The sequence below is a fragment of the Ctenopharyngodon idella genome, chromosome 1 (genome assembly GCF_019924925.1).
Source record: "Ctenopharyngodon idella isolate HZGC_01 chromosome 1, HZGC01, whole genome shotgun sequence".
Lineage (NCBI taxonomy): Eukaryota > Metazoa > Chordata > Actinopteri > Cypriniformes > Xenocyprididae > Ctenopharyngodon > Ctenopharyngodon idella.
Window position 1 is genome coordinate 4,667,481 of NC_067220.1, and position 16,408 is coordinate 4,683,888.

At 39.4% G+C, this 16,408-nt stretch overlaps 1 protein-coding gene and 1 long non-coding RNA gene across 27 annotated transcripts; one reads left to right on the forward strand and one right to left on the reverse strand.

The window, feature by feature from the left end:
* Positions 1-1,639: 1,639 nt before the first annotated feature.
* On the forward strand, positions 1,640-16,390 carry pou2f1a (POU class 2 homeobox 1a). 10 transcript variants are annotated; one of them, XM_051887279.1, is made up of 14 exons: positions 1,640-1,784; positions 7,905-7,970; positions 8,053-8,144; positions 9,378-9,539; positions 10,071-10,188; positions 10,265-10,356; positions 10,508-10,669; positions 10,747-10,888; positions 11,001-11,140; positions 11,607-11,792; positions 12,612-12,690; positions 12,778-13,051; positions 13,195-13,268; positions 13,580-16,390. In XM_051887279.1, the coding sequence occupies exons 1-14, from the start codon at positions 1,739-1,741 to the stop codon at positions 13,852-13,854; spliced, it is 1,908 nt and encodes a 635-aa protein (XP_051743239.1). In that variant the 5' UTR covers positions 1,640-1,738; the 3' UTR covers positions 13,855-16,390. The 10 variants fall into 10 exon arrangements, with proteins under 10 accessions (XP_051743239.1, XP_051743297.1, XP_051743253.1 ...); XM_051887337.1 differs by having other exon boundaries at positions 8,056-8,144; positions 13,583-16,390; XM_051887293.1 differs by having other exon boundaries at positions 1,644-1,784; positions 11,610-11,792.
* Positions 11,739-12,642, reverse strand: LOC127509078 (uncharacterized). Of its 17 annotated transcripts, XR_007929140.1 has the most exons (4): positions 12,195-12,618; positions 12,075-12,154; positions 11,915-12,034; positions 11,739-11,874 (listed from the first exon to the last, which is right to left on the reverse strand). It is a non-coding gene; the product is annotated as an uncharacterized LOC127509078 (long non-coding RNA). The 17 variants fall into 17 exon arrangements; XR_007929125.1 differs by having other exon boundaries at positions 11,915-12,114; XR_007929141.1 differs by lacking the exon at positions 12,075-12,154 and having other exon boundaries at positions 11,915-12,074; positions 12,155-12,618.
* Positions 16,391-16,408: the final 18 nt, after the last annotated feature.

Consider the following 16,408-nt stretch of genomic DNA (forward strand, 5'->3'; position numbering starts at 1 on the left):
TTTTTACACAAAAATATGGTCTAAGAACATTCCCATTATGTTATGAAAACGTTATTTCTGAATGTTCTCTTAACGTTCAAAAATGTCCAGTTTATGAAATGTTTTACAAATGTTTTTTCTCGGTTACACGAACATTTAAAGGGTTAGTTCACCCAAAAATGAAAATTCTGTAATTTATTACTCACGCTTATGTCGTTCCACACCCGTAAGACCTTCATTCATCTTCGGAACACAAATTAAGATATTTTTGATGAAATCCGATGGCTCAGTGAGGCCTCCATAGGCCAGCAATGACATTTCCTCTCTCAAGATCCATTAATGTACTAAAAGCATATTTAAATCAGTTCATGTGAGTACAGTGGTTCAATATTAATATTATAAAGCGACGAGAATATTTTTGGTGCGCTAAAAAAAACAAAATAACGACTTATATAGTGATGGCCGATTTCAAAACACTGCTTCATGAAGCTTCGGAGCGTTATGAATCAGCGTGTCGAATCAGCGGTTCGGAGCACCAAAGTCACGTGATTTCAGCAGTTTGGTGGTTTGACACGCGATCCGAATCATGATTCGACACGCAGATTCATAACGCTCCGAATCTTCCTGAAGCAGTGTTTTGAAATCGGCCATCACTATATAAGTCGTTATTTTGTTTTTTGTGGCGCACCAAAAATATTCTCGTCGCTTTATAATATTAATATTGAACCACTGTACTCACATGAACTGATTTAAATATGCTTTTAGTACATTAATGGATCTTGAGAGAGGAAATGTCATTGCTGGCTATGCAGGCCTCACTGAGCCATCGGATTTCATCAAAAATATCTTAATTTGTGTTCCGATGATCATCAAAGGTCTTACGGGTGTAAAACGGCACGAGGGTGAGTAATAAATGACAGAATTTTCATTTTTGGGTGAACTAACCCTTTAAGGAACATTCCATTTTATCATTCTTCAAACATTTTGGGAATGTTACTTTTATGTTCTCTAAATGTTCTGAAACATTCTGCTAATATTTAAAAAATGAACTTCCAACGAAAACGTTTCAGGAAAAAAGTTCCATGAATAAATATTTTTGTGCTAACGTTTTTAGGATTGAAGACCGTATAACTTTGAACTAATGTTCTATTACTGGAAAAAGACTTTGAGAGAACATTGCCAGAACATGAAAAAAATACTATAGTAATTATAGTAAATAGTGTTTTTGAACCATACTAAAGTACTTCAGTACTTAAAATTAATTAATTTGTTGTGGTAATTAGTTGCTGTGGTAATATATCAACTAGGCCTATAGTAATATAAACAAACCTCTTTACCCAATAAAAGTTTTCTACAACTATTGTATATTATACTACAAATACACTACAGTTTACTGTAGTAAAAACTAAAGTAGCCTATAGGCCTACTACAGTATTTATTACGGTTTATCAGTTCACTGTAGTTAATGTAGCATTCATTAATAAAGTGTTGTAAATATACAGTATACTACAATTTACTATAGTATGGTTCAAAAACACTATAGTATTTACTATATAGTTCCCAGGAAGTTCTGAGATCATTTCCTTTTAGCTGGGAAAATTATTTTAAAACATTATTGAATTATGTGGCTGTTCTGAAGTTTTAGGTCACTCAGGGGCCGAACCGCACGTCGTGTGTGTGTGTGTGTGTGTGTGTGTGTGTGTGTGTGTGTGTTACAACAGCAGTAGGCGGGGTTTCACTCTCACACTAAATATTCAAAATGGCGGACAGAGGATCAACGACTCAAGATGAGCGCTCGACTGCAGGTAATTATTACATTTTACATATTCATATTCCCCCATCCGCCTCAAGTAAACAAAAGTCAAACACACACGCCGATCGTTTGCAGACAGAATCGATCGCAATGAGGAGGAACGTTTATTGTTTTGGAAATGATTTGAGTCCGTCAGCAGCAGATGAGAGTTGTTTGTCCTGTACAAAACTCTCATCATTTGAAATGGCGCGCGTGCGTGCTGCATATTCACATACTCTCATGGTTTAGCATAGCGTGTAGGCTAACTGGTGAAAATGGGTTAAACTGGTCGGAACGGGCGGGTTTTCCGCGCTGTAGATGATGTTAGTAAAGTGTTGTGAGAGTGAGTTAGCAGCGGTGCTATCATCCGCGCGCTTTGTGCCGTTCGGCCGCGAGAGAAACTCAACGGCCGCGTATTTGCATATTCATGTGTTTGTTCGGCAGTAAACGCGCACGCGTGATGTTGAATAATAATTCGTCACTTTAATCTGTGTTGCGGCGAACTAAAAACAAAAGACAAACTTGAGCCTGTGCTTTTCTTCACCAGATCAACTGTTTGCCCTCAGGGCAACATAAATACCCTGACAGGGTCTCTGCGCGTGCGTGTTGGGGGTGATTTTTATTTTCCCCCAACAGGTAATAAATTACAAAGTGTGAAAAGTGTCTCGTGTTGAATAATTTGGTTGTGAAGTAGCTGGGGAGGAACTACATTAAAAACCGCAGGAGTGAAATTTTGGATTTGCATAACATCAGCCCTGCTTGTTTAATGCTTTTCATTCTTCTGCATAATTTAAACGTCAGTTTCATTCCAGATGAGAGGCGCGTCACACTATTTATTTATCGCGCGGATTAAATATACAGAGCTGCTTATGAATATTCATGAGTACAAACGCCGTGTTCATGAATGATTAATTTCTCAGAACTAATGCGCGCTGTGTGATTTTGTTTGGATGTTGAGTGCATGTGAGTTCTGTGGAGGATTTTACCTTGTACTTATTTCGGTTTCTCTTGTGTCTCTCGGGAACATTTCATTTACATTTATGCATTTAGCTCATTGCTGGTCCTACAGAACATTCAAGGTGTTATTATCATTATGCATAATAATGTCTCCAGTTTTTCACACAATGCAGTGTAGAATCCACATGGCTTTGGGATCTTAACCTGATGGCGAACTCTATGGATGTGCACAAGCATCGGTCATCTCTAGTCTGCAAAACCACAAAGCTGTTTGTGCATCCCAATTCACATAATAATGCACGATTCTACACCATTTTGTTGTATAAATAGTGCGAGTGTGTTCAGAACCCATCCTGCTCTAAAGAGCTCGAGCATTTAAAGCAGCAGATGACAAAACGAATACACAGCCCTAACATAGTTATCGTTATAGTTGTTATTATAGTTATAGTTATCGTTCTTGATGTGAACGGGCCTGAACACATTTGTTTACATGCATTAGCACTTTAATCCTAACAATTTTACCTTCTGATCTGTTTAGTCGCAGTTTATGGGTCATTGACGAATACGGTTTTTAAAAGTGTAAAAAAAAAAAAAACCTACTGGAGATATAATTAATTTTGAAGTTTTATTAAGTGTTAACACTGAGATTGTGTTTTTTTTTTTTTTTTTTTTTTTATAATCAATTAACACTGCTTTTGTCATTTTTTACAAGATGGACAAAATCTGTCACCAAAAAAGTCATTCGGTTTAACCAAATGTCACGATATGACGATATTTTCAAACAATGCTAACAGGCTGATATCTAGCTAGCTAGCAAAAGACAATCAAACATTTTATATTTAGTACAAGTTTTTAAAATATTACAACATTTTCCATGTTTTATAGCGGTTGTACCGAATGACCTGATGTTTTGGGAGCAAATAAAAACATGAATTTTTCAAATAGTTAAGAGAGAGTTAGTTACTTTGCTTCATGACCATGTGGTCCTTTGCAGGTGTCTGAATGATGTCACATCCTGTCACATGATATTGACCGCATGACTTGATCCAAAATGGCCCCTTTATATTGGTTACTCTGAATGACATCAATCAAATTAATTTTTCTGGACATTCTTTCTCATAACAAAGCAACGACTTCTACACATAATTTTAATACCTTTTTGCACTATGTTGATATTTGATGTTATAAAATCATGCCAGAATAAAAAATATATACATTTATTACATTTTAAGATATTTTAATCACAAATGAAATGGCTGTATTGGACTTTGGACGGTTAAACCGAATGACCTTTTGACACTTTAAAATCTATAAAATACCTTTATATGTAGAAAAATATAATTAAAACCTTTTGGATTCAATAAAACCGATCTAGTTGTACTACCTTACATACTTTGGATGTCATATCTTTGTTTTTTATTATTATAAAATGACCCGTCACGTCATTGACCCGAATCATGTAATGATGGTTGTCAATATTATTTATGAAACATTAACCCATGACTGACTCTGATCCTGCCGTATATGAAAGTAAAGTTTGGGTTGTTAATTACATTGAAGGCATCACAGAATTGAGCGCATGATTGGCAAACACAGGATGATGGGTTAATTAAAGCTGATGAATATTAATGAGTTCTCCAGGTCTAATAGAAAAGTTTGGACTGCAGTTCAGTTGAAATGTTTCTGTTCTATGAATACTTCATTTCTCCCGCGTTGTGTCTTATGCCACTTATCTGCTTGAAATTATGCAGCGCTGCGTTCAATAGTTTGAAAGGCTAATTAATTGCTTATTTAAAATTCTATTAATTAAAACATTTGCATAATGCATTGTCTGTCAGTTAGCTTACTGAAGCCCTCGCAGCGGCCGTATGTAAATCGTGTTTCTCTCAACTGTTTTCTTTTGAGTTATAAAGATCCGTCTGTCTCTCTCTCCGTCTGTCTGTCTCTCTCTCAGTGGGGTTGTCGTCATAGCAACAGTTTGAGTTAAAGCCACATGACTTTGTTTGTCTCTGTATCTGCGCTTTAGATGCGTGTTTCATCATCATCATCATCTCACGCTCTTCATTGAGCTGCACGTCACATTCATCAGCGCTGCAGGACGAGTTAGTGGTTTGTTCAGGGGGAGATGATCTAGTAACTGATATAAAAAAAGTTAATTGTGACCTTTTATGTCAAAATTCAGGCTTTTCTCTCAAAATCACAATTGTTGACCTTTTTTTCCTCAGAGTTCTGAATTTACATCTCACAATTCAGTTTTTTTGTTTCCGCCATGGAATATAAAATATAAAAGGTAACTGTGACTTTTTATCTCACAGTAGAGCTGGGCGATATGGCAAAAATATAAAATCTCAATATTTTTTCAGAACGATTGACCAATTCCCAATTTCGATTTTTTTTTTTTTTTTTTAATGTTCAACTAGTCAATGTAACTACAATATGATTCAAGTAACATTCACTTTATTAACAATCTCGTTAAGAAAAAGTTCTGTTCCAGGTGCACAACACCTGATCAACATGTCAAACAAATGACCTGTTATTTGTGAAATATCTTTGCAGAAAATATGCATGAAATCTGAAGGCAAATATTGTACAAATCTTAAACATATCCTTTATACTTTATCAATAATATAAAATAAAATAAAACTAAATATTTCTTAGCCAAAAAGTAATTTATTAGCATTAAATAACACCAGTGATAGTCTATTAACAGTAAATGCTTTGTAAAAACAGAAAATAATCACCATTATGCAAACATGAAATATCAAACATACAGTAGTCGTTCTTTACAGGTTTTTCATTCCATTGCTGTATTTTCCCTGTTGTTTTTATGTTTGGCGGACGTGTTTGGCCGTTGCACTCGTGTCTCCTTTGACAAAATCATACTGGAACATTCGAATCTGAGTTTGTGCTGCCGCTGATCCAGAGCAGTTTTGAGCCACACAGTAGTTATTTCTATCACAGAGAGATAAAAGATAAAAGTTTAAAGTTAGGATATAAACACTGATGTCTACGATGGCGCCTTTTGAAACGAACTTGGCGCTTCAAATAATGGTTGTATCAATTACATCTTACACCACTAGGTGGCGACAAGTGACTGTTAAAAATGCATTTATTGAATCATTCATTCAAAAGATTCGTTCAAAAACACTGACTCATCCAGCAATGAAACAAGTATTAATTAATGAGTCACTGAATTCATTCAAAACCATTAAAAAAAATAATTCAATCAGATTAATTAAACAAATTTTTCCAGCAATTAATATTTTCTCAGAACCTCTAGTAAATTACGTTATTTTGATTAGTTTTATATTCAGAATCGTGATCTCTATTTGGAACCAAAAAAGTCGTGATTCTCATTTTATCCAGAATCGTGCAGCTCTTCCACGATTTTTCATTTTCTCATTTTCTTGATTTAACTGTTATTGCTGAATTGTCAATGTGTCTAACTGTTACGTTTGCTAACATTTTTATTCAAAACTGCGTTTTCTTGATTTAAAACTAATAAAATTGTGGCAAAACATTAAATTCGAATTAATCTGAAGTCGCCCAGCTCTCACGGTTTGGACTTTTTTTCACTCACAAGTGCGAGTTTTAAACGTATTAAAATAAAACAAACCCTATATCTCAGAATTCTACATTTACATCTCACAAATTTTTGTGACAGAATAAAAAAATAAAAAGGTAAATACGACTTTTTATACTATTTTTTTCCCTCAAAATTCTGAGTTGCATCTCGCAGTTCAGTTTTTCAGTTTCTGCCATGGAATAAAAAAGGTTCATTTTATCTCAAAATTTGGGCTTTTTTCTTTCTTGCAATGTCACGCTATAAACTTTAACTATAATAAAAAAACGATATCTCAGAATTGTAAGTTTACATCTCACAACATTTTTTTTGGCTTCCATAACAGAATAATTTTAAAAAAGGTAATTATGACTGTATCCCACAATTCTGACTTTTTTCCCTCAGAATTGCGAGTTTATATCTTGAAACTGTTAGATTATATCTTGCAATTCTGAGTTTATATTTCACAAATTTAACTCATGTTTTCCTCAGAATTGCAAGAAAAAAGTCAGAAATGTTTTATTCCATGGCGTAAAAACGCTTCCGCAGTTTCCCTTCCTCAAACTGCCGGCAGAGCGTTAACTAGCTGATGAATGTAGTTGATGTGGTGGTGAGTTAAGGGTTGGTTCTCCTGGTTAGCTTGTTGTTGTTTGAGATGTTGCATTGTATAAATGAGCTCGTCCAGTTTGACTCTGGGATGTTTAGAGACGGCGGTCATTAGCCGTCACATTCTTTTCATCGTAGCTGGGGTCCGGGTTGCATGCTGGGAAGGTCCCCCCCCCCCCCCGCTAATTAAAACAGTCACACACGGCTGGTAATTGGCCTTGTCTCACTTCTCCCTCGCTGTTGTGCTCGCCGTATCCTCCGTCCTAAAAGCTATCCAATTAATATGCTAATGAGCTGATAAATATTTATGAAAAATGTTGAATTATGCAGAAAGCTTTCAGAGGTCCGTGCGAAATGAATTGCTCACAGAACTTCAAAGCGGTGCTCTTCTAATGAGCGACGGGGTGCGAGATTTGCATACGGCTTTAATCAGCTGCATACTGATTAACTTTCATTATGGATGCTGCGCTTCCAGCTGTAGTCTTTGTGTTTCGCTCGCCACGGAACAAACAACTTTCCTCGGAAGCGTCGGCCGGAGCGCGGGAGCCGTTCGCTGTCGCTGATGCCTCGTGATCGCTCGACATCGTAGCGCGGGTCGTGAGAGCTCGTTTCTGGAGGGTTTGGGTCGAGCGGCCGCTGGTGGACGCAGGTGAGTTTCTCTTGGAATCATTCGAATGATTCAGATGTTAATGAACACTGAACTAAAGCGGGCAGCGTTCGCTCTGTGGATCAAGTCAGCGCTTTATACAGTACAGATTGATTTAATGAACATGACAGAATCAGTGATGCAAACTTCATCAAATATGTAGAGCAGCTCTGAAAGGACAGTGTCATTATTCAGTTCAGTGTTGATTCAGTTGAGAAGTGAATCAGCTGGAAACTTGTGCTAGTATGTGTGACGGTGGTTTAATACAGTTCATCTTTTACTAATTGCAGCGTCTCATCAGCAAGTTTTGGACATGTAGGGAAGCTGTGAAAGATGTTCTCACACGTTTGCTCTCTGAACAGATTCTAGCAGCTGTCCAGCAGATCTGAGTAAAAGCACCATGGAGAACAGAGCGCAAGGACTTCAAGGTGAATTGTGTTGTTTTTATTTGCAAACATCTGTATTTTTGTGTCCCTGATGCTGATGTATCGACTCTCGTCCGTCTCACAGCAGCTCAGGCCAACGGTCTGGACGCACACAAACCAAATGGACAAGCAACAAGTGCAATCAGCAACGCTCAGGCGCAGGCGCTGCTCCAGCAGGTAGGTCAGATGACACGCGTCTCCCGCCGCAGGATGAGTCGTGTTTGTTATCGCCCGCGGGCGCTGGAGAGATCAGTGTGGCACGTTAATTAAACAGCGCTTCTGTCGCTCGGAAACAGGTGGAAGAGAATATGCAAATCTATGCGGAATTTATATGCGCTGCATAATGAGGTTTCACTTAACGAGAGGAGCGTGGCCCCCCCGACAGCGCTACCGTTTACAGAGCGTCGCTTTCATCACCTGGTGTTCAGATCCACTGACTCTTTCCTGTCTTTTAGATTCACAGACCCAAAATATGATCATCCTGTGAAAAATTAATATCATAAATGTGTAAAATATTTAGTTTCTATTACATCATTACATCAGTGCTGTACTGTTAGATGTAAGAGATGCATTTTATTCATTTATTTTGATCAAATTATTTTAATAAAATGTTAATTTATTATTTATTTAATCATATTTCATTTATTTAATATTTTTTTCATTATAATTATTTATTTAGTTAGTTTAATCTTATTTTTATTTATTACATTTTTTCATTGCTTTTCTTATTTTATTTATTTAAATCAAATTTTATTATTTTACTCAAACATATTTATTATGATCAGTTTATTTTAATCTATACATTATTTAATATTATTTATTTATTTAAATAAAAAATAATTTATTTGAATTATTTTTATTTTTATTAAATTTTAGTCATTTTAATATTTTTTAATAATTTATTTAAATACAATTGTATTATTTATGTATTATTTCAAGCATAATTTATTTAAATCAAATTTCATTTTATTTATTTTAATTATTTTTATTTATTTTATTCATACATATTTATTTATTTATTTATTTATTTAAATAATTTATTTTAATCTAATGTATTAGTTATTTATTTATTTATTTATTTAAATATTTAATTTATTTTAATCTAATGTATTATTTATTTATTTTAAATAGGGTAAGTTTTGGTTTATTTTAGTTATTTTAATCTAATTTTATTTGTTTGATTTTCCTTTTTTCTTACACTGTTTTTCTCTAAACTTTTTTTCCAGATTAATGAAAACTATTTTGTGCTTCAAACCAAAATCAGCTCAGTGTAATTACAAACAGGCTGTTGTAACCAGTTTTAGAGTGTTGTGTACTTTTATGCTTATTAGTATTGCATAGTATTTTATGCTTATTTCTTGTCCAGTGCTGGAGTCACATGACGGTCTGACCCTCTCTGTCTCTGCGCAGTTGAGTTTGACTCCAGCGCAGCTGTTGCTGCAGCAGACGCAGGCGCAGCTCATCGCAGCCGTGCAGCAGTCGGCAGGTCAACAGAGCAGCACCACTGGAGCCAATATCTCCGCCTCCGCGGCCACGCCCATCACTCTGTCCCAGCCCATCCAGATCGCATCTGTAAGTGACTGACATCTGACCTGTCCAATCAGATTCCAGATCATTGACACTCTGTCTTCTGCTGAATGCATTAATACTGTCAGACCACAAACTTCCTCGGATTGAGAATTGAGAACGGCTGCTCATTCATGACCGGTTCAGGCCTTAAAAAATAACAAATAGAAACTAAAGGGTTTCCACAGAAATCTGAAGCAGCACAACTGTTTTCAACATTGATAATAATAATGTTTAAATCAGCATATTAGAATGATTTCTGAAGGATCATGTGACACTGAAGACTGGAGTAATGATGCTGAAAATTCAGCTTTGATCACAGAAATAAATTACACTTTACTATATATTCACATAGAAAACAGCTGATTTACTTTGGAATAATATTTCACTGTTTTTACTGTATTTTGGATCAAATAAATTCAGCCTTGGTGAGCAGAAGAGACTCTTTCAAAATGATTAATGTACACACGTCTCTCTCTCTCTCTCTCTCTCTCTCTCTCTCTCTCTCTCTCTCTCTCTCTCTCTGTGGTTCTGCAGCAGCTGCAGCCACAGGGTTTGAACCTGCAGCAGTTCGTGTTGGTTCAGCCGGGTCACTCCATCAGCCCTCAGATTCAGCCCCAGTTCATCATCTCTCCGTCTCCTCAGGGTCAGACCGGTACGAGTGTCTCTGTTAGACTGATGCTGCTGCTCATCAGCGTTTCTAACCCGTCCTGTCCTCCTCCTGCTCTCAGGTCTCTTGCAAGCTCAGAATATCCTGACTCAACTACCTCAAAGCCAAGCCAGCCTCCTGCCCGCTCAGACCAGCATCGCTCTCACCACACAGGTCCGTCTGATCAACACACTCACTGTAGTGAGGAAAAGCCTTTTACTGGAACTGTACAAACGTCCACCTTCAGCATGTGTCTTTTCGCTCTGAAATATTTACTTTCATAAAGTAAGGCTGATGTTTGATGCTGTGTTCGTGATGTTTGCAGGCGGCCACACCGACGAGGAAGATCGCGGCCATGCCGTCTCCCGCGGCTCCCACTCCGAAGCGCGTGGACGGCCCGTGTGTGGAGGAGGCCAGCGACCTGGAGGAGCTCGAGCAGTTCGCAAAGAACTTCAAGCAGAGACGCATCAAGCTGGGCTTCACTCAGGTGAACCGCGTCATCCACACTCGTGCGTCGTGAGTCGTGCTGCGTGGCGCTGACGTGTGCGATCGCTTGTGTTTCAGGGTGACGTGGGGTTAGCGATGGGGAAACTCTACGGCAACGACTTCAGCCAGACCACCATCTCCAGATTCGAGGCCTTGAACCTGAGCTTCAAGAACATGTGCAAACTCAAACCACTGCTGGAGAAATGGCTCAACGACGCAGGTTAGATGCAATACTGTCCTCATGGACACAGACTGAGACCTTTAGCAGAATGTTTGATACTGTCATAAATAACTTTATACTGTCTTCACAATCTTGCTCTGTGTTTCCACAGAGAACATGTCAGCTGACTGTGTGGTGTCGAGTGCGAGCGAGATGTCTCCGGGTCTCTGCGAGAGTCTGAACCGGCGGCGTAAGAAGCGGACCAGCATCGAGACCACCATCCGTCTGGCATTAGAGAGGAGCTTCCTGGAGGTGAGCTGCGTCTGCTGACCACTAGAGGGCAGCAACACTAACCTGCACTGAGCTCTGTTCCTCTCTCATTTATGAATAATTTCCATAAAATCACACCTAAAACTATCCAAACAAGTCAATTTTTTTCATTTTATATTTGTATACTTGAGAATATTTCAAGCAACAAAAGTGTTTCACTTAAAGTTAACAAAAGAGAAACTTTAAGGTTCCGTGCAGTTCCTCTAAAGACAGCCATAAATATTAGTATCGTAATTTTCATTAAAAACTAAAAAAAAATGTATTTTACTGTTAAATAATACAGTAGTAAAATTTCTTATTGTTTAATAGCGTAAATTAATTTAGTGGCGGGAGCATGGACCACTTGACAATATTTCGCAGATTATTCCAAGCAACAGAAGCGTTGTAGTTGGTCATCGTGTCGTGTGAATGGCGTGATGACATGAAGCGGTTTCTTTGTGATCTGCAGCAGAGTCAGAAGCCGTCATCGGAGGAGATCACAGTGATTGCGGATCAGCTCAACATGGAGAAGGAGGTGGTGCGAGTTTGGTTCTGTAACCGCAGACAGAAGGAGAAGAGGATCAATCCTCCCAGCAGCTGCAGCGGATCGTCCGCGTCAGCCATCAAAGCCATCTACAGCACCTCCAACACTGCAGTGCGTCACGAGCCAGAGTCACTTCACATCTCAGTCGCACACCATATGAACCGGAGTCACTTCACATCTCACAGTCGCACACCTTATGAACAGGAGACACTTCACATCTCACAGTCACACACCTTATGAACAGGAGTCACTTCACATCTCACAGTCGCACACCTTATGAACAGGAGACACTTCACATCTCACAGTCGCACACCTTATGAACAGGAGACACTTCACATCTCACAGTCGCACACCTTATGAAGTGGAGTCACTTCACATCTCACAGTCGCACACCTTATGAACAGGAGACACTTCACATCTCACAGTCGCACACCTTATGAACAGGAGACACTTCACATCTCACAGTCGCACACCTTATGAACAGGAGACACTTCACATCTCACAGTCACACACCTTATGAACAGGAGTCACTTCACATCTCACAGTCGCACACCTTATGAACCGGAGTCACTTCACATCTCACAGTCGCACACCTTATGAACAGGAGACACTTCACATCTCACAGTCGCACACCTTATGAACAGGAGACACTTCACATCTCACAGTCGCACACCTTATGAACAGGAGACACTTCACATCTCACAGTCGCACACCTTATGAACAGGAGACACTTCACATCTCACAGTCGCACACCTTATGAAGTGGAGTCACTTCACATCTCACAGTCACACACCTTATGAAGTGGAGTCACTTCACATCTCACAGTCACACACCTTATGAAGTGGAGTCACTTCACATCCGTACTTACAACCTAGCTGCAGACAAGTGAAGTGGGTGATTGATTATTGACAAGTGATTGCTTGTGTTCAGGTGTCCAGCGGCACAAACACACTGACGGTGAATTCTGTAGTTCCACTGAGCGCCAGCAGCATCTCAAACCTCACGCTCGGTGCGTTTCTCCTCCTTTCACAGTTTCATGCTCCTCTATACTCCTCATGTGAGCTCATGAATCATGTTTAATGGATGTGTGCTGTAGGTGGCGCTCTGGCTCAGGTGACGTCACACACTCCGTCGGTCATCTCCATGGCACCAGCCATCGCTACGCCCGCCCCCACTGTGACATCACCATCACTGACCACGTCCGTTACTGCTGTGAAACAAGAGTTGAGCGCAGTTTCCTCGGCAACCACGGTCACGCAGGGGGCGGGGCAGTTGCTGGTGACGGGCACAGGACTGGGCGGAGCTAATCTGACTGCTGTTACTGGGGGTTTGAACCCAACGATCATAACGCCCTCGCAGCTGACGCAAGGGTGAGTGTGAGTGTGTGTTGTATTATGGGATGTCTCTCACAGAAACATGTTGAAACATTTCCAGGTCACATTTCTGCCCCAATCCAAAAGATAAAAAATAAGATGTGTTTATCATGTGAATTTCTGCTTGTGTTTTTGTGCAGTGGGACGCTGCTGAGTTTGACTCCTGCTCTGGGAAACACGTTGATGAACAACAACACACTGGCCACCATCCAGGGTATGACCTTTGACCTCTGTCCGTCTGTGTGTGTGTGTGTGTGTGTGTGTGTGTGTGTGTGTGTTTGTACAGCCATGACGCTCCACACGCCTGTTCTGACGTCACATGACGTTATATTTATTTACTATATAGCAAATCTCAACAGCTTGATTATTTATGTTGTCTCAGTGTAACTGTATTATTGTCCAGCTCTAATCTGACAGATGCATATTAATAAGGCATGAAGATTATTAAGATGATACATACATTATCTCTTTAAAGCAATGTGTATTGTGGAAAAAGCGCTATATAAATAAACGGTGTTTTTTCAGCAGCTCTTGCGTCGGGCGGCGCTCTGCCTCTGACGTCCATCGACGGAAACACCGGCCTGCTGTTCGCCAACACCAGCGCAGGAAACCCCGCCTCCGGCCTGATGACCACGCCCTTCTTCCTCAACCCGTCCGGCTTCTCTCTGCTGCCCGCCAATCTCCTGTCAGCGGGCGGGGCTGGAGGCGGAGCTCTCAACCTGCATGTGACCAGCGATGTGCAGCAGAGTCCTGTTGCCACGACGACGAAGAACGTGGCCTTGGCCTCGAAGGCTCAGTGAGCGCGTGCGGCTGCGATTAATCCTGTTGCTATTACCAAAAACACTTCTGACCGGTGTAGTGAGCGCAGGACTGACGAGCGACCGCCGGGTTTGTTGTATGATGCCACGCGCTCTTGGACACGGTCAGGATGGAACTTTATTTTTGCATTATTTCTCAAACTAACGTCTAAATTAACCAAAAATGTGAGACTTTTTCATGACGGCAGATTCTTCACGAGAGATTATTTCACGTAACAGAGTTTATATTGACTTTCTACGAGGGGTTCTGTTGTTTTTATTTGCGGCTCTGTGAAACGGGCCGATTGTAGATTTATAACCAAAAGCATTTCAGATGTTTTATGTTGCGAGTTACTGCAGCGCGTCGGTGGAGGTTCTACCCGATGACTTTTTAAACTAGTACTCTAACTCGACATCACTTTATAAATACGGTTAGAAGGCTTTAAACTAGTAATAATCCGTCACAGTGAGCGCGTCTCCTGTGAGAAATGCAATCTGTCACACGTTTGTCTGAACACTGATTGTGTTTGTAGTGTTGATGTGAGTCAGCGGCGGCAGAGAGACGAGTTCATTCAGCATGAATCTATTAAATCTGTGTGATTCCACCTCATGGATGTTCTGTCTTATCAAATACTGGGTGTTGAACGTTTATTTCCCTTGTTTCTAGTGTTCAGTAACATGATGACGGCCTGTTTGAAGCCTCTGGATCGACTGATCTGACAGCAGCTTCACAAACACTACAGCATCTTGTACAGAATTTGCACATGAATCTCACCAGACTTTGTGTTTGAGATTCTATGGAAGCTTGTTTCTGCCACAGAATAAAAAAATAAAAAAGGCAATTTGACGAAATTGACTTTTTTCTCAAGAATTGCGACTTTTTTTTCTAGCAGTTCCGAGAATCCAAGTCGGACTTCCAAGTCGGACTTCCCAGTTCCCAGTCACTGTTCCAAGAAACCAAGTTGAAGATCCAAGTCAGATTTCCTGATAAACCAAGTTAGACTTCCAAGCCAGAGTTCCTAGTCAGACTTTGCAGAAACCAAGCCGAGTTCCTAGTAGGAGTTCCAAGAAACCATGTTGGAGTAACTAAGCCAGCAAGTCCGACTTGGAAGAAACTTCCAAGTTCTAAGAAATCAAATTGGAGTTCCAAGTCGGATATCCCAAGAAACCATGTCAGAGTTCAGATAAACCGAGTCATACTTCTGTGAATTAACTTTTTTATTTTTTTATTCTGTTAAACAAGCTTCCATAAGATTGACCCCAACAGTCTGTGATGTTGCAGAGATTTCGTTGGATTCCGTTTGTTTTTTCCAAACACGAGCGTTTTCTGTCTTTTTAGAATCATTTGAGAATCGCAGTGTTTCTGTGCTGAAACAGACGCAAACAGAATCACAAAAGAAGCTGCAGCCAAAGTTAGTCTCTGTTTGTGAGTTTATTCTGCCGTCAGCGAACAGAGACGTGTAGCGTACAGGTGAGGTCAGAGGTCAATGTGTGTTTTTGTATAAATACCTCCAGCACTGATGTTAGAGTGGCGGATCTTCAGTCCAAGACTACTACTGTGTACAGTCTCTTTTAACTCGTTTTTACTTCATTTGTGTCATTTTTACTTCGTCTCCTGCTCTCATGAACACGTTCTGTTGAATCGACGGCGTCTCGTTGTTTTTATCTGCTTCCAACAGTCTGTGGTGGAAACTCAGCATATGAACCGTTCTGAGGTTTTCAGCATGATTTTATTTATACTCATGAAACTATTGAAACAGAAGGCGGCGACATTGATCTATTAATATCGTTCGTTTCCATTCTGCTTTTGTCTCTCGCCTGTGAAGTTTAATATATGAAATATTTCAGTGATTCATCTTTAGTGTCTTTATTGTTTTCTGCAGGAATGAAAAAGCAGATGAAAACCAAAGATTCATCCGTTTCTTCTCAGTCGTCTTTATCATCTTTATTCGAACACCCACAATATATACCAGGATTATATATACAGTAAATATATAAATATGTGAAAAAAGATTATTTTGTGTTTCCCAAAGCAAAAGTCCTCTTGAGGATGAAAACCAAAGATTATTCACTTTCTCTTTGCCTTTCCCTTGATTTTTTTTTTTTTTTTTATGTATAATTCATTGGAAATCGTAGTCGTATTCTAGTCTTTATAATCCAGTAATCAATTTATTGATTTTATGGTGGAATATGAATCATTTTCTCTCTGCATGAGATGAAACAGCAGCATCTCTGAGTTTCTTCTGTCGTTCTCATTGTGATTCAGACGATGTGTGTCGACTTTCACTGCAGAATGTTTTATATCATACAGAAGGGCTACACACACACACACACACACACACACACACACACACACACACACACACACACACACACACACTTCTGTTCCTCCGCAGGTCTTCTGGACTCGAGCGGCTCCAGTTGTTGCTGTTTCATGGTTTACTGTACACATGAGCTCCTCTGGAGTTTGTATTTTCTTTGCTGTTGATGAGTTTGTCATGTTGCTGTAGATTTCATTAAATGTTTTTCTCAGACTGTTCATCTGTTTGATCTGTTC